The following is a 21128-nucleotide window of genomic DNA, read 5'->3' as shown; positions in this document are numbered from 1 at the left end:
CATATTAAATTTATTGTGGAATATGATCAGACTACTGTGATTTTGAAGTAATAATTTTTCATGCGTATACGATCAAGAGCAACTTCAGTAGCTATTACATCATTTTTATTATTATTGCCTGTTTGGCTTGTAGCTTGTAGGTCTCGGTTAAAGTAAGTGTAAGTCTTGCGTTTAGAATGCGAGAGTAGTCGATTTAAGCTGATAGAGAAGACAACCGCTCACGGGAGAGACTTCATGCTCTTCGTTCCACTCCACTCGAAAGATGGGCGAGATAAAATGCTACGAGGCTTGCTGAAGGCTCAAGTTGTAGGGCTGATCGTATATCTCAGGCAAGTCAGCCGTCCAATCGGATGACACGCTTCATTTCATCTCAACTTTAATCGAATTTATCCCCGAGCTAAATTTGAATAATAGAATGTGATGCTCCTGTAATCGCTCCAACACAATACAAATCAAAATTTCATCAGATCCTCACAAAGTACCACGCAGTAGTTTCATAATACTGTAACGGGATTTTGTTCCCGTGTTCGTTCAGACAAGAGTAGCCTATATAATTTTTATTACATCCGAATCAATAGACAATTATCAAATCAAATCAAATCAATGTTCATTCATCAAAAACAATTACAATACAAATACGAATACTATAACATTTAATACAAAATTGAATTAAATTCTTCTATGCATTCTTGAAGGCATAGATAATTCAATGAATAATAATAATACACCCTACTATAAATGATATGTGTTGGGGTATAAGTAACTTTTAATTAGTTGCTTGTTGCGTGTTATAATTACTATTTACTAATTATATTTACTATTACTAATTATAGAGAATAAGAGAGTATATAAGTTAGAGAGTATATAGACATTCATTTTAATGGAGTTCTGAATCTATGGGAAAAGGTTTTGAACCTCATGACTATGAACATTTAGTTTCAGGTGGGTCCCGAACCACTGAAGATCAATTTTAATATTGATGTCGTGATTTTTTTGCTGAGTAAAATTCCATCTTTCTACTTCTTCATGGGCGATGAGTGCTGATGAGAAATAAATAGACATTCATTTTAATAGAGTTCTGTATCAATGGGAAAACGTTTTGAAGCTCATGACTATGAACATTTAGTTTCAGGTGGGTCCCGAACCACTGAAGATGAATTTGAAGATCATAGCATTCAGTTCTCAAAGGTCGCCATTCTAAAGAATTTTTCTCAATTCTAAAGAAGCATTCGAGTATTTCTGTGTGGCTCACCTTGGATGAAACTCCATTTATATATCGTGTTTCGAGTTTTCATATTCTACAAACAGTAGTTTTCATTCCGGCTCTCAGGAAAAAAAATCACAAATCAGTGTGAATTCGTTAGGCCTACTTTGAATTGCTTTCATGTCACGACTCTTATCAAACATTATGTTTTCAATCGATAGAGCTGCAGAAAGATAAGGACGCTGAGAAGTCCCAACTCATCTCTAGACTCTAAATCCAGCTGACTGCATCGTGAGAGTTCTGTTTCATTCAGCCAACAAAAGCATGACTTGACTTAATCCTTGATGGCTTCTGATTTGTCTCTAATGTTCACTTGTCGACAACTTTCATTTTGGCATTAAATTTCACTTTGCTAGTTTGGTCACATGAGCGGGCGCTTATCGATTCAACTGCTTGCTCGGCTTGAATTGAATATTAGACACTGATTAAACAGAAATTACTCAGGTGCACACATCCTCTATTATTAAACATGTCAGTGATGTTTAGATTCATTGAATCATTTTTGTTTACTTTCAATTTGGATGTAATTTTTGTCAACAGCCCAAGAATTATCGTGATTTGTGATTAATCTTCCACTGAATTCATCTCCGATCGAGTTTCGACAGCGACTCCCAAAGTTTCCATAATAATGACAAATGTAGTGTTGATCAAATGCATCAAGGTATAAACCCAAGAATGGAAAACCCTATTTACAAGCATCTCGCCATCTCGCAGATGGTAGATAATTCAACCAATTGCGATAATTTAATCATTTATCCGGTTAATCATGAGCTAGACTTGACGTATTTGGCCCAGAGGTCACGGTGATCCCATATCTAATCACATAGTTTGATAGTTCATATTAACCAGAGTAGGGCTCGAAACGAATGACCGCTTGCTTGCCAGTAGGCCTACACTCAAACAAAGTACTTCAGTTGTTTGCTAAAATCACACGAGATACAGTGTTATCAATGGAGTTAATATTGGAGTTTTTATAAGAGTTATTCATGGATATTATCGGAGTTCATTCATATAGAATCATAGCCGTCGCATAGTTGATTGATTCTATCCGTCCCAATGTGCGATTATTGTTACATCAATCATGGAACAAGAAGTTTCTAATTATATATTTCATTATTAAAATAATCTAACAAACTATTGTTCAAACTGGACAGTAGGAAAAAGAAGCTTGGGAGACCAAGAAAGAGGTGGATTAAAGCTGGAACAGGCTAATCCGTAAATGATAGACGATGATGATGATAATAATTAATTTCCCGGTCATGATATCTGTTCAAGATATTTTCCAATATGGCGGCCGACACTTGGAAAATCGCTCACACCAATCAGACAGTAGAAAACTATGTTGAATTTAAAAAAAAAATAATTCCATTGCTAGAATTAACCTCTTAGATATCAATGCAGACTTTCAATTTGGATGTAATTTTTGTCAACAGCCCAAGAATTATCGTGATTTGTGATTAATCTTCTACTGAATTGATCCCAGGTCAGGTGTCGACAGCGAATCTCAAGGTTCCCAAAATAATGTGAAATGTAGTGTTGAGCAAATGCATCAAGGTTTAAACATTATGAACACATAAAATATCCCCAATGAATGCATCACAGGGTGATCAGCACACAATAAGGCCGAAATCCATCTTCCCTTGCAATGCGCATTACAAATGTTGAAGAAATACATTTTGAATAAATATTATAGTTTCTTGAGCCAGAAGCACCGTTCAAGACTGTGGTAGATTTATGGCGGGAAGGGGGGAGGGTTCAGAAGAGTGAATCACATTCCAGTCATACAACTGTTAAACTGATGAGGATATGTTGATGATTATAGATGTAGTATTTCAGAAAAAGTCATAATGATATCGCTTTGCTGCATGATTTGCATTCAGCTTTTCCTCAGTAATATTTTACAGTTACAATCAGTGCTCTAATGAGCTTTTCAACTGCGGTAGTTGAGTCTGACATGCATTAGGAGAGACGAAGCCAATCACTCCTCCAATAAGACATGGAGACTCCTGATTGATCCACAGTTAAGGAAATCATCATCCTTACCATACTTGTACCATAACGCTCAATTATTTATTACTTCCTCAGACTGGGATGTTGGTCGATCCTCTTGAAGTGGACCATCCTCCTCATAATGACCCCATTCTCATAGCCGAGTCAACCAGAATATCTTCATTTCGTTCAAATTACCAGTTTTAAGATAGACTCACCTCTGAAAGCTTATATCGTTACAACAGGTTCGATCCTACAGTCCTACACTAGTATTGCCTGTTTTCTTAGTTCTTGTAGTGATTTATAATACATTCGATTTAAGTTGTTTTTTACAAGTAGACTACGATTTTCAACTCTCATTTTAAAGCGTATCAATCATGATAATACATATCTGAAAGGAATAATAATTTGAAAGGAAAGAATTTTTGCTCAAATCATCTTAATTATTTCTCTGGTGAAGAAGTTCTCTGTTTTTTGAAGTTCTGAAGCTTTCTATGATGAAGTGATGAGTGATGAGTAATAATGCGTATTTGTATAACAATGAAACGTATTGTTTTTTCTTAATGATACGTGAATTGAATAATATTAAGATAATTTTTTAGATACTCCATCCAATTTTCATTCAAAAAACGTTATACCGGGAAAACCAATCTCTTCAAAAGCTATTATAATAATTCAACAGCAAATTGATAATGAGATTCGCTTTTAGTTCAAGAAATGAATGAGTCAATATGGGTGAATAGCCTACGTATAAATCAGTGTCGATTTGATGAGTGGCACGATTTATCAATTTTTTATTCAGTTCGATCGGCAAAATTTGTCATTACTATAAAGATTAGTCATAATTAATGACTGAAAAGTTAAATAAAAAGTTATAATTCGATGAAAAAGCTTTCTTTTCATCATCCTACAAGAAGAACAAGATAATTTATAATAACACCATAAAGTTTATGGTGTTTTCATTAGTTGTTTATGAACATACCAGGATTCCAATGTCGCGATCTTTTCTCCACACTCTGAGATGCCCAAAGTAACATCAATTTCCAATACTGGGAATGAATGAGAATTATCATTACGAAACGTTTGGTTGATATTGAAGCGAGTGATTGCTCCCACCTTGGATTTGGAGTCCGTGCTATTAACCACATTTTTTACCGCAATCTTCCTGACAGTATCAGCATCTCTACAGTTGTTTTTTTCTACCACAGCAGGTTATCACTAATCTAGTGACTACAGTAAATTATGCAATCCAAACTCGATTCAACATCAATGCATAACACCTGAAAAAGATTTCTCATAATTGGCGATCAGCGTATCGCTAATGTTAATTTTCTAGTCCTCCAATCTCGCCAGAGACTATTAAATCTCAAGTGGTTGGCTAAAAGATAAGACTGTACGGTAGCTTTGCAGACAGCTACTGAATATGTCATGAAGGGTAGAAGATTTCATAATCTTCTCAATTTTATTTCATTAATCAGACTATTTACTGAATCCTCAATGTGATTATCAGCAATTATAATGAATAACAAAGAAGCAAGTGAAACTATTTCTACTATCTATAATAATCATTATTATTGGCACTTTTTGTGTAGTTGAGAAAATAATTATTATTGTTGCTGAATGCTCCAAGAATGAACTAGGTTTCTTGAAACTCGTCCGCAACTCAAATATAAGTACTAAATATCAATAAATCACTTTATTGACAATAATCTTTGTATAAACTATCTATATTGTACAGTATCAATAAATAATAATTGTATGATTAATATATTTGAATATATATTTTATTTTTACCATTTATTATTAAGAGTAGTAGTCTTGATTCAAAACGAAAATATATTCATATGATGAATATTGAATTGTGCTTATAGATGAGTGGAAAAGACAATAAGGTCAACTATAACATATCGTAAGAGCTTTGTAGCTCAAGCTCTCAAGAAGGGGACATTTTATAATATTCATGGGGATGAAAGTAATATGAATTAAAACGACTTGATTATGACAGAAGCCGCTGATTTATTAAACAGACAGAGAGACAATTCTGTCATGCTCAAGTAATAATGATTTGATAATTGGCATGCTCAAATTCGAACGAATTTAAGGTAGTAGTTTCGATTGTTACACCGTTTAAATCTGTAGTAATCTGAAAGCTTAAGCGAGCTGCTGACTACCTATATACTGTAGTGTGGGTGAAGCGCTACGATTGGCCATCTGTGAACCAATGAAGGTTGAGATCTACTGTCATTGGCCGATACCACACAAGCCAAAATATGGGAGACCTCATACTTCAAGTTTTTGTATATTCGTGTCTACTAGTTTTAAAATAGTAAATGCTCCCATTCTAAAGCTTGCAGTTTACTATAGTTGACCAAGCGAAAATGGGTCTCTCAAGGCCACTGCAATGTTGCCACTCCTCACTCGACCAGTCTATATACATTGACTATATTTCTACACCCTGAACATCGCTCTTTCCTTCTCATACCATCCCTCTTCCTCTTTTCCGACACTACCTGTCACAAATTCTTTTGAGCATGTCAGGTTCAAAAGTTCTATTGTGTCATTCTCTGAAGCTAGAACAATAACATCCCCCATTACCTCCTCCCATCATCCGCTATATTCTTCAACATCATGAAATGAAGGAAAGAATATTGTTATGTATAATGTATAACTCTTTCTTGAGTCATGACATCAAGAAATCCAATTTTATAATGATGATTGGATTTTTCTTTATAAATGCAACTATTTATAAACTGAGCTATTACTTCAAAAAGGTTACTTGAAGACTTATAATAATCAATTAGAAGTGGAGTGATATAATATTATTTATTTTAGTCAATATTCTTGTAATGCCCACTTTACTCTGCATTTTTCAATTCGCATGAATTCTCATTTGATTCCCATCACACTTCATCCAGGATTTGGACAGAGAAGACAAACAATACTCCCCACAATAACAATACTTTACTATCACACCCTCTCTCACACACACATTCACTTTCTCTCTTACTAGCCACCCTTAGTACAAAGTGGCAACAGTGTTGGTAGAGACGGGTGGTGGTGTCAAGAGCAAGCTTTGACCTTGAGGGACCCATTTTCGTTTGGCCAACTATAGAGATTGATATAATAGAAACCAGTATCTCAAATTTTTATAAGTTAGTGGTTTTGTCAATATCAAGTCGTTCTAATTTAACAAGATTATTTAGTTTACCGTACCACAAAATTACCTTCACAACACAGAAAGCAGATAATTAAAGTCATATGAATTGATGTTTGTAATATTGAGACACTAAATTGGCAATGAACAATGATAGGAGAACCTCACGTTATGAACGTTTACGTTACTTGTTTGTTTCTTATTCATTCAAGATTTAAGAATCATCAGTAACTCATCATTTCAAATAAGCGAAACGCAACAAAATATGAAGCAATTGAATATACCTTTAGTAATAATCAATGGAAATTATCATGCAGGATAAATTATAATTGAATATAATTTATTAAAATGGTTATTATACTGTATTGAGAATCTGATAATACAGTATTTTCCCACTTAAAAAGAGTTCTATAGAATGCTTCATGAATAATTAAATCATACAGGACTATGAATAAATTCTCATTTTAAACACAAGCCAATTGGAAGAGACATCCATCAGCAATCAGCTTGAGTGCCAGTTTTGTGACTTGAGTTTCAATACGATGAAACCTCTAATCCTGTTCAATGTGCATTCACATTCGAATAGCACACTATCGGCACATATCATACACACATATCGGCTGTGGCAACTGACAACAATCAGTGATAAGCATCAATTCTATTAGTTATCTGCCGCCGCCGGTTTGATATTATGATATGATGGATCTCATTGGGACAATGGTGGATCACATTAGGGATTAGGACAATAGTGGTAGATCTGTTTGATTAGTGTATGCTGTATGCCAGGAATCAGGACAGGCAGCATACCACACGCGGCGACGCGTCAAACTTTCTCGCAGCATCTGAACAGGTGGCTGCGACGTCTAGATAGGCCCAACCTTTGACCATTGCGTAACCAAATAAAATCAAAGTTCTTCATGCGATAATGGTGCCAGAGAGTACCGCATACAAGCAGTAGGGGACTGCTGATGGAGGGGAAAAGGAATGCGATTCAAAAACCACTTTCTATAGAGCTGCTTCGCGAGAAAGCTGATCTCGCATCCAATCCAGCAAGAAGCGCGCACTTGATCCATTCACGGCGTCGAGCGGACACTCTGCTCCGCTCCCGATCGCTTTCAATTTGTCCAATAAAAAACTTAGTCGAAACCAACTACTTGTACACAATTGTAGTCCAATTTTTATTGAACCATAACTTATTGATCCACTCAGGGCGTAGAACGGACTCTCTGCTCCTCTTCTGCTCTCTTTCAATTTGTCAAATAAAAAACTTAGTCAAAACCAACACTAATACCATAGATAAAGGATAAGTATAAGTTTTGTGTAATAAAACCATAATACCACTAATACCATAGATAAAGGATAAGCATAAGTTTTCTATATTTCTTGTCTCTGCTAATACACAATATTTATTCATTGTCCAAGGGACAAATTTGAGGACGTGAAAAGTGGGGAAGAAGAAACTTGTTCTGATTAATAGTTTTTTTTGTAAAAAATTCTTCCAATTTAATTTGAAATTTATGATTAAAGCCAATGCTTTTCGAAGAGATATCAATGGCATTTGAGAATTTTATCTAACTTCTACTTTTATTAGACATATTTCCGAAATAGATGTCACAGGATGACAAGCAGTGGTTTGAAAGAGCTTCCAGTGAGGTAAAATTACATTAATAGGAAGAAAATACTGACTACAGTATAATTATCTATATAATCAATCTATGTTATATGTTTACAGTATTCTTTGTTGGGAACGGGAATATGATTGCTCCAAGAAAGATAGAGCTGCTAAAGGTAACTTCAACTTAGCTTGATTAGTATGACATTCACAATCAGATGCTTCTATTTTGCATTCCAGAGTTCACTGAAGCTTTTGGTATTTTTTAAAATGATAGTGTAAAATTTATTACCTGAGCGATTTAGAGCTGAGCTAATTACAACCTATTTGCGATGGAATAGTTTTTTCAATTAGGTTTGGTGGTTCAGTGCGGAATTTTCAAATATAGGCAACTTCATAGAAAGGTAGGTAGGCTATTATTTTATGTTACTTATACATCAACGTTGACGTCTTCCTTTTATTGGATGGATTGGCCTTCAACACTTGTGTACTTAGTTCACCGCAACGGAAGTGACAAGCAATAAACAGAATAAATGGACTGTTTCTTTGAAAAAGTGTCAAATTGAAAATCCTGAAACTATGCAATAGGGAATTTTTCCATATATAAGTGAATCCTTCATGAAAAGTGTTTATGAGTTTGATCCAAAGTGTTTGTATGGAGTTTGATCCCAATCACATAATCAAGGTCTTCAGGTTTTAGTACCAGAATCCCGAAAAGCGGAAAAATTAGGTTTTTGAAGACTTATTGTAAATAATTTGTTTTGTAATCTCGTATTGTAAATAACTTGTAGAATTGAATTCATATTCATGGGTGTGAAGAAACTTATGTGCAGTTGCGTCTTGCCGTTGAAGGCATCATGATAATGGGAAGTTGATGGCCTTCTGGTATTTCAAACTACCAAATGAGTTCAATCAAAGTTTGTAGGGTATTCATTTTGTCTTTTGTTTTATTTAGCCATGAATTTACTTTGAAGGAAGAATCGAAGAAAAAGTGGGAGAGTCCAGGGGTAGGCCTATTTAAAAAAAAGCTTTTTAAGGAAAAAGTCGAGTTACCACTCTAAATTACCTTAGCTTCATCAGTTTATAAAATTTAATTATTGTACATCACTTTTTTTCGATGGGAGAATTTTTTCAACTTCTTGTTTGAAGTGGCCATAATTTTGTTAGAAGGCTTTCCAAATTCAAATTTGAGAATGTTATCGTAGCCTGGAGCCCAGAAATCATCATCACTCTTTCAAAATGAAATATTCAAGCCTTATTAATATTAATTTGTAGTTCATCATCCATGTAGCATCAGTAGAGTTCAGAATTCAACAGCATTTCTCTCTCACACTGTATCGTAATCCTCAATGGGTAAAGTTGGTTTCTTATGGAAGAATTATTTTGACCAGGATTACACAAGAGGTCGAGATATCCACATCGGTAGAAACAATTTTGCATCCGTTGACGACGACTTATCTATGTGGCTGAAGGCGCATTCTTTGCCGGCAGCACGCTGTTCGCTGTTGGTTGTTTTCAAGCTGCGCGGTTGTGCAAGTGAATTTCGTTTCTGGTTTTGAACGTCAGCGGTTACTGACTCCTGATGGCGAGGCACGGTGGTGGGGTCTGTTGCCTGTGGTTGAGACGTGCCAACGTTATTATGTACAATCTGAATCTGAAGGCTACGCAACGAATGACTGTTTTGTGCCGAGTTCTTGAGGCTTGAGTCAAGACAGTGCTGCTGCTGGCTGGATACCCTTGAGAAGGAATGCAGGTGTGGGCTCTTGTGCGCATGCGCCACTCACCAAATGCGCCTCTCACCTGGAGAAAACGGTGGGAGAGAAAACCTTACCATCTTGAGCAGTCAGTCTGTGAACGTAATCTGACGCGACTCAAGTTTTAACTGTGTTCTTCTGTTTCATATCCATTTAAAACGATTGCTTTCTTATTTGTGTTTGTGCTCTAAACGACAGTCAGTGTTTTAAAAGGACAAGAGGTTTTGGATTTCTTCTAAGGTAAGAAAACAAACTTATTATCTTTGTAGTTTTAAGAAACTACTTCCAAGGTTCCAAGCAGTAGTGGACTATCTATGCACATGGTATTCTTTGAGCGTAGCCCACTCGACTCTGGCTGGAACACATGCTAGATAGTTCACGAAAGACGAAACTGTCATCAATAGTTTTTGATAATATATTATATTTGCTGGTATCATATTCATAAGTTGTCTAGGGTCCACCAGCAGTTGTCTATTGTCTTGTCATCAACGATATCTTTACTGTATTATAAGCTACACAACTTGATACCGTAGTTTTGATTAATTATTATAGTAAACATTCTCTACAGCTAGTGTATTCCTCTTCCTCCTTCAGCTAAGGAATTTCCAAGCTTGGAAAAAATAAAATGATTTTTCCTTAGATGTTTCAAATAATGACGGTTCATCTCTTTTAATTGAAGATTTTTATGATGATTATCATTGAACGTAGAGGTGAAAAGGCAGAATGTGTCTTTGGTGATTTGGGGGGGGGGTGTTTGCGAGGGTGAGGGTGCCTTATTTATGGGAGAGAGGGGCTGGTAAACCAAATTTTAGGATATTTAGGAAGATGTCTCTATCATACTACCTATCAGGTTTATCTCTCTACTCTTAATTCTTATTACCTTCACTTGAGCAGGTGCGTCAATCTGTACAAATCTCAGAAACTAAATTAGCCTATATTCTATATACTTATTTGAAGCATCAAGCTCAAAGTTTAATAATCATGAATACGAACCAACCATCCGTCCCAGATCAAAATGCTTCTGAGAAACACTTATGACAGCCTGTTTTTTTTGGGTGGGGGGCAAAATAGAGACTTGATATCGGGTCAAATATAATGTAAATGTAATATTATACACGTGATCTCGTGGCTTCTTACATTGGTTTTTTGACTTGACTGCTCTGACTAAATTTCTAAAATATTATAGTAGATACATTATCAGTGTAGCATACAACGATGGTCAATCTAATTAAACAAACCAATCGGCGATTCTTTGCTTTACTTTGCAAATTCATATTGAGTTTGATTATAAACCTCTAAATTGTTGACTTGTTTAAAAAAGGTGACAATAAATGCCAATTTCTTTCGACAAATAGCTCAGCTTACCTCTCACCTTGTCCAGTTGTCCTTGGCATTCACGACATTTATAATAAATGAATCGTTAAGCTAGTGTTGAAAATTTACAAAAAGCTTTTGAACTGTAGGAGGGAACATACTTCAATTTTTATACTTTGTTCGATTTCTGGTTCGGAGATCTGAGAGGAGTATCCTAGAAATGATTAACAGAATACTAGCCCGAACTCCGATTATCATACACATTTATTGTTGTCATACACTGTTGTCTCCATTAATACAAATTATTATTATTATTGTCTACTATTATCTAGATTTAGTCGTCTGTCCACTAACTATCGTTTGAATTTCAACATATACAATAGAAAACAAATTCAGATAATGATATGAGAATGCAATTATCAAATATGACAAATGAGCTCCTATAACTGAATGAGAGTTAGATGTTTCAGTGGACTGGTACTAATGGGCTAATGAATTTATCCTGACAGTTATGTGAGGGAAGCATTTGAAATATTATTTTGTTTTTGCTTTCTCGTGTTTGTTTTTTATCTCTTTTTGTTTTGTATGTATTATTCATGTTGAGATGTAAACGATAGGCACAAATGTACAGTAGTTGAGTGGACAGTCGTCTAGAATCTAGATCTAGATGGTAGACTATATGCGTGCTTCCTGAGGTTTGGCGCTAATATATTCAATTAGTCCTTTGGAGGACACACCATTCAGAATTTTCATTGCTGGTGATAGAAGGTAACAGTGATGAGGAAACAACATTCAATTTCTTGAAATGATTGAATTGCAATCGACATGAGTATGATGTAGTAAAAACCTAATGATTATGTTAATTTATGGAGTACTTCTAGTTAAAACATCTTCATTGAATAGACTCTAAGAGTCTAATAGACTTCTAAGAGTTTGATGACAAGTCTGTTAATACTTGTGCTTGATAACCCCTACATGCTACATAAGAGTTCAATTGTAGAATTAGAAGTAGTAGCATAGAGTAACAGAGGTTGACAAAGGTTGAATCACCAAGGAGCATTTACACCAAGCAGCATACACCAATTTTTTATCAGTCATAAGCATATAACAATAATTGTTATAACTATCAACTCAGTGAAAACTGGAAAGTGATAACTATAACTATTGACATAGGCTACTTATCGAATTTATCATAGTTCAAGAACTTTTCACTTGAAAATGTTTCAACATAGCATCAATGAAATTAATCATGTCAATATAAATAATAACTAATAAACCATGTAGATTCCTTTTATACATGCTTTTATTTACGGATGATAAGAACGGAAGCTTTCAAGCACATTGGAACAAATGGACACTTTTATGCACTGTCGTGTTGTTTTCAATACAGTGAAAACACACTGTCATGATCAACTCAGTGAAAACAGGAAAGTGATAATCAGAAAACTAATTTGTTGAATTATAAACAAATGGCAAATAATTTACTATCACAAGTTTTACCATTGTCAATACCGTGACGAGAAGAAGGATCTTACTTTTGGGGATAACTTATAATGATTGGTTCATATCTCATATCCTTTTACAATGAAAATATGATTGGTAGTTATCACTAATCAACTATTTTATTAATAATTCAATGAGAGAAATTGCTATGACCTTGCAAATGTTTACGAATTCCTTTAATACGTGGAACTGCCTCACTGGCCTCTCTTACTTGATGATTATTCTCTCCCACTCTACCATCTTCCTCTTCGTAGCTCTTTCTCTGGTATTCTTGAAAGATGGGCGCACTGACCTCTTCCCTAGTCAGTGACCAGTCCAAAGGTCTACTCTTCAGTTCATTAGTGCTCAGAGCTCAGAGTACCAGCTGACGGTCATGGATGAAGAAATTCCACTGAAAACTATAGCATATTAGACATTTTAATTAGATCATCCTTCAAGTAACTTGTGTGTTTATCATAAACCTGTAGAGTGAATCGTTGATCTAATTTCTTATATATGATTTTGATAAAGGTCCCGGTATTGGAGACTTTTCTGCCTGACCAAATTAACTAATAGTCCAGGATTAGAAGCTGTTATTTTAACAACTTTACACTTTTAAGAGCGTATATCTCGAAAACTGTTGGAGATATCACAAATCACCACAGAACAAATATTGTAGAAAACTTATCAAGCTTTTTTTCTGAATAGATAGTCATGTCGGTTGAACGCATTTTTCTCAAGATATGAGCGTGTAAGCAAAACATTGAAAAATGCAACTTTTAAACCACCCTAATCCCTTTAGCACAAGGGATAGGGATGGGCACTTTTGATATGTTCACCCCCTAACTGGTCCTAACGAAGCTGCAAAGTCAAAAATTGTTTTCAAAACATTCTCTCCAGATTCCTTTCTCAATTGGTCTATTTTTGCATAACTGAAGATCTCACACTCAACACTGAAGCTTCTGCAACAGTCGTGGGAATGTGCGTAAACTTGTGAAATTATAAATCAAATTAAAGAGAATTTATGCTCATGATCAGCATGGATTTTTCCCATCGATATTCAAAAAGTTATAAGAGCAAAAATAGCAAAAAATTGAGGGAAAATGTGTTTTTCAAAAATGTCACATCTTTTAGAGCGGATATCTCGAAAAGTGAAAGAGAAATAGAAAAAGTTGTTGAATCATTATTATAGGAAATTGTTTAAGCTTTAATTTCTTATAGGATAGTCCTGTCTGTAAAATGTATAGTTTTCTAGTTATATGCGAGAAACCAAAAAATGGTACCTTTGAACCACCCCCACCCCCTTAGCACAGCGGGTAGGGGTGGGGACTTTTGATATGTTTACCTCCTCACTACCCTAAACAGAACTGCGGGGTCAAAAATTGTCTTCCAAACTTTTCCTTCTATAACACTTTATTGCTTGACAAACGTCTAGTGTGAAAGAGTTTCCGAAAGGAGGACACTTACCTAGTAGCTGAAAGATTCGAGTGTTAGTTTGTTGATTGTACTGATTAAACTGGACTATTATCAACTGTATTGTTCAGGAAATCTCTAAAGAAAAAGCTTCGAGCCGACGGTGTATGATAGAAGAAAGTCATCCAAAGACGACGAAGAAAAGTTCTAGAAGAAAAAACATTGTTCATCAAATTCGTGAAAATGCTTTCATAGTCTTTTTTTTCTATCAAATTAAATTGGGACTGTATACATTTCTCAGGCTGATACATCATACTCATTTGTAACGAACTGATTCATATGTTTCAATGAACTTCTTTATAGGTCAAGATTGAAAACTTAGTAGCCATTTTTGAAGCCCTAGACCCTAATCACCGTATTGGAGAGAACAATCGCTAAGAGAAATCGAAAAGCGTTTGTCCTGGAGTTGAGTACTTGGTCGGTCATTTGTATTATGATGGCGAGACGACTACGGCCTTCATAATATGGTTGTTGCTACAGAGGCTGCCGCTCCTTCAGATAACCCGCTGACCATGTAATGCACAAACTACGACACAATTATCATCGGCTTTATCTTTATCCGATCCGTTGCTCAGCTCAACACACCCTACGCACTTTCAACAAAACTCACCGTTATAATTAGTAATTCATTAAATTCAATGGATAATTTGCCAATATAATGGTTTCTGTATGGGCGCCACCCAGTCCTTTTTGACTAGGAAAATAATAGTTGATAGATAAATACTAGTAAAATGATAAAATATAAATAAACATAACCTGAAACTCTCACTCTGGGTCGTGAATTTGGGATTTGTTGAATAAAACAAGAAATCAATCAGTTATTGCTAAACTATATTGAGAATTCAAATAGACGAAAATGAAATAAAGTTGCAATAATGCTGAGAAGCCTCACAAATGAGAGAAAATTAAATATGAATAGAGCTTCAAAACTAAATTTACTCAAAAATGTAATCAATTTAAAAATTGAAAATGAAGTTTTCAATTTGAATTTGATAATAACATAGAATCCAAGAAATGCTAGTGAGTAATTAAAATCAATATATACAATTATCAATAGAATTTAAATCTTTCAAGAAATGTTCAAAACTGAAATTCAAAAGCAATAATTTAAAATAAATTTGAAATCTATGGAATTGAATAAAAACTCTTCCTCTGAAATTACTAATAATTCTTTGTTAAACCCTACTTGAAAAAGGAAACTGGAAGGTTGTTGCTATTTTTGGCTTTAGTGGAGTCACAGATCAATAATTGAAATCCTAGTATGTGTCAAGAATAAAACTGATGATAAGACTCACTGTAGCTTGATCACGTCACTCTCCTATGAATTGTGACATCTGATGCTGCTGTTTGCCAATCCCAGAGAATACCTCAACACAGGACACTTGACACCTCTCAATGACCAATTCTTCAAGACTGGCTTGGGACGTTCTCGTTCCTCCATATATAGCCTAATGTGTCAACCTGTCGCTCATGTGTGGGGTTCCTCTTCATAAGGGATCTGTGACTACCACCACTACTTGCCAATATTTATCTTTCCAGTATTTAACAATATTGGGGACTCTACTTCAAACTTTATTAATTACTCGCAGTTCTCTTTCAGAGGAATAATAATCTAGAGTTTGTAATAAAAAAATAGGCTGAAGCTCATTCAAGAAAAAAATTATCTTCCCTGACTCTCAGCTATGAAACTGATTCTTTAACAAGACATACAATAATTCTTTACTCTCTTAAAGATTTAATCAACTCCGATAATATGAATATATACATCAATATTACATCAAAACCAATACAAAACAAACAATACAAAAATGAGAATAAATGCATCAAATTCACAAGTGCCAAATACATCAATCTAAATTCAAATGTGACATAGTAACATAACATCAATCACATAAAGTAATAAATTGTAGTCTACAGTAAAAATTAAAAAATTTAATACATAATTATTTGTAGTGCACTACCCTATATTATAAGAAACAGCCTACCTAATACTCATGAGTAATGTAACATATAATATGGATTACCGGTATCAAAATACAGCTTTAGTGATCATTATTTACATTACCCTTGATATTTCATTATTTATTCAATTACAAAAAGGTCTTTAAATTCCAATTGAGGCTTGTCATTGACCTCTCAGAATATTAGTTTTGCCACATGCTTGTCAAAAATCCTCAATTACCACGTGCACAACTTTCTAAAATTCCTGGTTGAAAGTGTTGAAATAACCATGCTTGAAAAGTGCTGGTCGTCATCCTATGAAACATGCCATTTCCCACATGCCATTCAAACTACACATTCACAATTATGCATTCATGCATGCGTTCTAACAATGGGCCTGTCCTTTCTGATCCTCTGGTTGTCTTAATACCTGGAAATGCTAAATAGGTCTCCTCAAAATTGAGGAGAAGGCTTCGAAATTAATGACCACCCTGAAATTGAATGTTGGAGAGGTCATTCACCCACGGTAGGGTAGCATATTTGGTGCAAAATCCCTCGCTTTTTGGATATTATTTTCTTTGGAAATGATGTGCAAAACAAAATAAAGGCATGTTATATCAGATTACATAAATGGTAAAATATGCATGAAAATAAATTTACACAAAAATTATACAAAACGTGATTCCTATAAACGTGTACACAATTAATCAATAATAGTCAAAAAAAATGTTCTGTAGTCTAATAAGTCAAAAGTTAGTCAGTAATCTTTCTTGAGAAATTCATATCACCCTGTAAGTGAATTGATTATATACAGCAAATTTTGAATAACTCAATCAAAATACCACAATATGAACAATCATAATCCGAAAATCGGAATTCAATAAAAATGCACCATTACAATTTATCCTGTAACTTGAACATGATTAGCACTCAGATTATAGTTCATAAAATAATATTCATACACTCGTTACAAATATGCAGCTATTAAAAAATTAACCTGTAGACACACTGCTAATTATATGCAATTCATGGAATTAATCAATCATCAATGATAGCCTGTAATCAAACAAAGTATAATTATTCAAATGTCATCACAATGTATGTACATAATTCTAGCTTATACTAATATGTGTAAAACTCTTAATGACTAATTTTCTAGAATATAGATCAACCCTCATCTAAGACTAAAACTTTCTTGAAAAAAACTATCACGCAAAAGGAACAAAAAACTAACCCTCTACAATATACACAAAAGAAAATGATAATGACCTCACACAACTACTTCCCCTTTCATCAACAAGATGTATTGCCGATTGTCGTCATCGATGATGGCATGTATAGACTGTAGCTCTCACTATTATTCATGATTAATTTTATTCACAAAGCTATATATTATATACAACTACAATATATTGAGGCATGATATATACATGATACTCCGTTTGTACTGAGTTTCCATCATACAATTACCTACTCAGTCCAGCAATCATATGATTTCCACTCAATACATAGGTACTAATTAATCATATTCATATTCCTATTCCATCCTTCAACTTATGCTCTATCTGCACGCTATTTGTATGTTTGTATGGCTTCAAGCGTTCCACATTATAAGAGCCCACTAAATTGCCATCAATTGTGTTTATCGTGTAACAATTTTCTGATTTCTTTTGCAAAACACAAAATGGTCCTTCATATTTCAAACAAAGTTTTGAGATAATCTTGTCTTCTTTGTTTGACAAGTTTGTCTTTTTCAGTAAGACCAAATCTCCTGCTTTGTACTCGACTGGCTTTGTAATAGTTTTGTCGTGTCTTCTTTTACGTTTTTGCGCCATCTCTTCAAGTCGACTTCGTAGCAAAACTGTTCGTTGAGATTCTGTCATCATCGTTGATTGTTTGTCATCTGGAAATTTAAGCCATTCCTCCAGTGGTCTGTCCGGTTTTTTACCAAACATAGCTTGCATTGGCGTCATACCTATACTTTCATGATAAATGCTATTCATTATCTCTTCTACTCTATTCAAATTATCATACCACTTACTATGTTTTTCATGACACATTATTCTGAGTAGGGTGCCCATTTCCTTCAATTGCCTCTCTGAAACATTACTTTTTGGGTGCCATACCGACGTTAAACGATTTTTTATGTTTAAACGTTTCATTTCTTCAACCCATACTCGTCCCACAAAATATGTGCCATGATCCGTAATAAGATATTCTGGGATCCCAATTTCATCTATGAACTGCCGTACCTTGACAAGTAATTGCTTTGCTGTAGATCGTTTCACTGCATACAATTTTGTATATTTAGTGAAAGCATCATGCATAATGAATATAAATTCATTTCCAAATCTCGCCTTTGGTAATGGTCCACAAACATCGGCAAATACTTGATGTAACTTTTTATCTGGTAATATGCATTTCATGAGTCCAGCTTGTTTTCTATTGGTTGACTTGGCTTTTTGGCATAGGTCACATGTTGTTACTAATGCATAGATTTTCTTATACATCTTCTTGAAAAAACAAGATTCTCTCAAAGCATGATAAATTTTGTTAACTCCTGTATGTCCTAGCATTTTGTGATACTCGATTATCAACTGCTCTTCTAATACCTTGGGAACGTGGAGTTTCCAGTTCTCTTGCTTCCGGTCCACTCGGCTGAATAGAACTCCGTCGCTGATACGATGATGCTTTTCTACCTCCTCATTTCCTTGCTGTAGTAATTGAATAATCTCTTTACTACTTTCATCATCTTGTTGATAGGACTTTATGTTCTTCATTTTCCGTCTCAAGTCAGTACTCTCAATTTTGAGCCGATAAACTTCATACGTCTTGTCTTCTGCTAATTGTTGTGCGATTTCAGCATTACCTCTTGATAGACAGTCAGCGGCCTTATTCAAAGAACCTTTTAAAAATTCCCATTTGATGTTGTAAGCGGCTAGTAGTAATGACCATCTTGTCAATCTTCCCGCTGGCAAACGACATGATTTCAGAAACGTAATTGCTCGGTGGTCTGTTCTGACGGTTAGATCGTTTCCAAGTATATACTCTCGGAATTTTATACAACAAAAAACTACACTATACAGTTCTTTCTCCGTTGTGCTGTAATTGATTTCTTGTTTATTAAGAGTCTTACTCGCAAAGCTTATCACTTGCTCTTCTCCTTCATCATTAATTTGTGATAGATAACCGCCTAGCGAAAATCCACTAGCATCACACGTGATAATGAACGGTTTATTAAAGTCTGGATGTTTTAGCATGACACTTTCCAAGAATTTATCTTTTATGTCCTGGAATGCTTGTTCCTCCTGTGGTCCCCATCTCCAGGTATTCTTGCTACTCAAAACGTGTTTAAACGGTACCGTAGCCTCTGCATATTTATCTTGAAATCGGCGATAAAAATTGCACATACCAAGAAAACTTTGTAGTCCCTTCTTGTTCTTTGGACTGGGAAAATTTTTTATCGCTTCTACACGAGCCTCATTCATTCTTATTCCCTCCTGTGAAACAATATGCCCTAAAAATAGCACTTCTTTTCTCAGTATCTTCGATTTTTCAATGTTTACCGTCATTCCATTTATTTTCAACTCTTCTAACACCTTAGCTAATATTTCCAAATGTTCTTCATAACTCTCAGTCATAATTAGAAGATCATCAACATAGATAATGACTTTATCTGAGAGCTTATCCCCTAAGACTTTCTGCATTGCTCTGACGAGTCCCGCCGTTGAAACAGATAATCCAAAAGGGAGTCGTTGAAAACAGAATACCCTACCTTCAAATCTAAAAGCTGTGAATTTCTTCGAATCTTCCGTGAGCTTTATTTGCCAAAAAGAACTTTTGAGGTCAATACTGCTGAAATATTTTCTATTGTGGAAACGTTGAAGAATATTATCAATTGTGTGTGGAGTCGTGTGATCTTTTACTAGAACATTGTTAAGACTACGTGCGTCGACACATAATCTAATTGATCCATCTTTTTTGTCGACGATCACTAATGGATTGATAAATTCCGAGTTACATTCTTCAATGATACCCTGTTTTTTCATATGCTCCAATTCTGCTCTCACTGCCTCCTTCTTAGAATTCGGTACGGGATACGCTCTACATACGAATTTCTTATCAGTTGTTATCTCTAATCTATATTCAAAATCTTTTACACAACCTATCTGTTCTCTGAATACTGATTTGTGATGTTCTAGTATTCTTAACAGTGGTTGAGGGTCAATGTTCGAATAGTTCTCTCTCGCCCTGTCTACCTGCCCTTCTAAAAAGTCCTTCCACCTATTGTCTTCCTCGTTTCTTTGAATGTCAACTCGACAACTGGCTACTATCTCTCGCTCTTCATCTGTCAATTGTTCAAGCTTCGCCGTTACCCACTCTCCATCTATATACAATCGTATTTCCTCTGTGTCAATATTAACTAATCCTCTGTACAATTTCAGCGTGTCCGTTCCAATTATCATTTCTATATTCAAATTATCTACAACTAAGAAATTCGTTGGCATGCGTTTATTATTTACAAAAATATCTATCAAAACTTGCTTTGTTATCTTCTTAGCTCTAATTCCCGTAACACCAATAATAGAAATTCCAGTCGCAGGAAGATGTCTCAATTCTCCTGTCTCTTTCTCTATCTCCTCCAATTTACTTCTCGTTAATATTGAAACAGCTGATCCTGTATCAATTAATACTTTCATGTTTTTGCTTCCTATTTTTACATTCAACATTAGTGCTCTAGCTAGTTTATCATCTATCAATTTATTTACAGAAATATATTCATCTAATAATTCTTCTTCTATGTCCGTCGTTGTTCTTATTCCTATACTATTTACAGTATAATTTCTTAATGGGGTAGACGTAGAGTTTTCTTGTCGCCCTTCTCCACCTTTTTGACACTGCGATCGGGCTCTCACAGGTACATTAATTAGTTTTTTGTCTTGTTGCTCTCAGCTACTTTCGCGGTTCCCGTTTTATCATCCTTATTTACATCCTCATTGCTTCTATTATGATTCCTTTCACCATTATTTCTCCGACTCTGCTGGTAATCATTATTTCGCCGATCCTCGTGATAGTTCGAGTTCCATCTTCCACCTCTTCCACCTCCATTGAAATGATTATTATGGTTGTAATTCTGATTACCAT

At 34.9% G+C, this 21128-nt stretch overlaps 2 protein-coding genes across 2 annotated transcripts in view; one reads left to right on the top strand and one right to left on the bottom strand.

Moving 5' to 3' along the window:
* Positions 1-4351, bottom strand: part of LOC111058066 — a 28926-nt gene extending 24575 nt beyond the window's left edge. Inside the window, exon 1 of the mRNA XM_039420478.1 lies at positions 4236-4351. Coding sequence (XP_039276412.1) covers positions 4236-4326 — 91 coding nt within the window. The 5' untranslated portion in view covers positions 4327-4351. The remainder of the gene's footprint in view (positions 1-4235) is intronic.
* Positions 4352-9703: 5352 nt separating this feature from the next.
* LOC111052315 overlaps positions 9704-21128 on the top strand; it is a 99858-nt gene continuing 88433 nt past the window's right edge. The window contains exon 1 of the mRNA XM_039419979.1: positions 9704-10013. The gene's annotated coding sequence lies outside the window, so the exon portion shown is untranslated. The remainder of the gene's footprint in view (positions 10014-21128) is intronic.

This window comes from Nilaparvata lugens, chromosome 2 (assembly GCF_014356525.2).
Source record: "Nilaparvata lugens isolate BPH chromosome 2, ASM1435652v1, whole genome shotgun sequence".
NCBI classification, from domain to species: Eukaryota; Metazoa; Arthropoda; class Insecta; order Hemiptera; family Delphacidae; genus Nilaparvata; species Nilaparvata lugens.
This window is presented reverse-complemented; position numbering and strand designations above follow the sequence as displayed.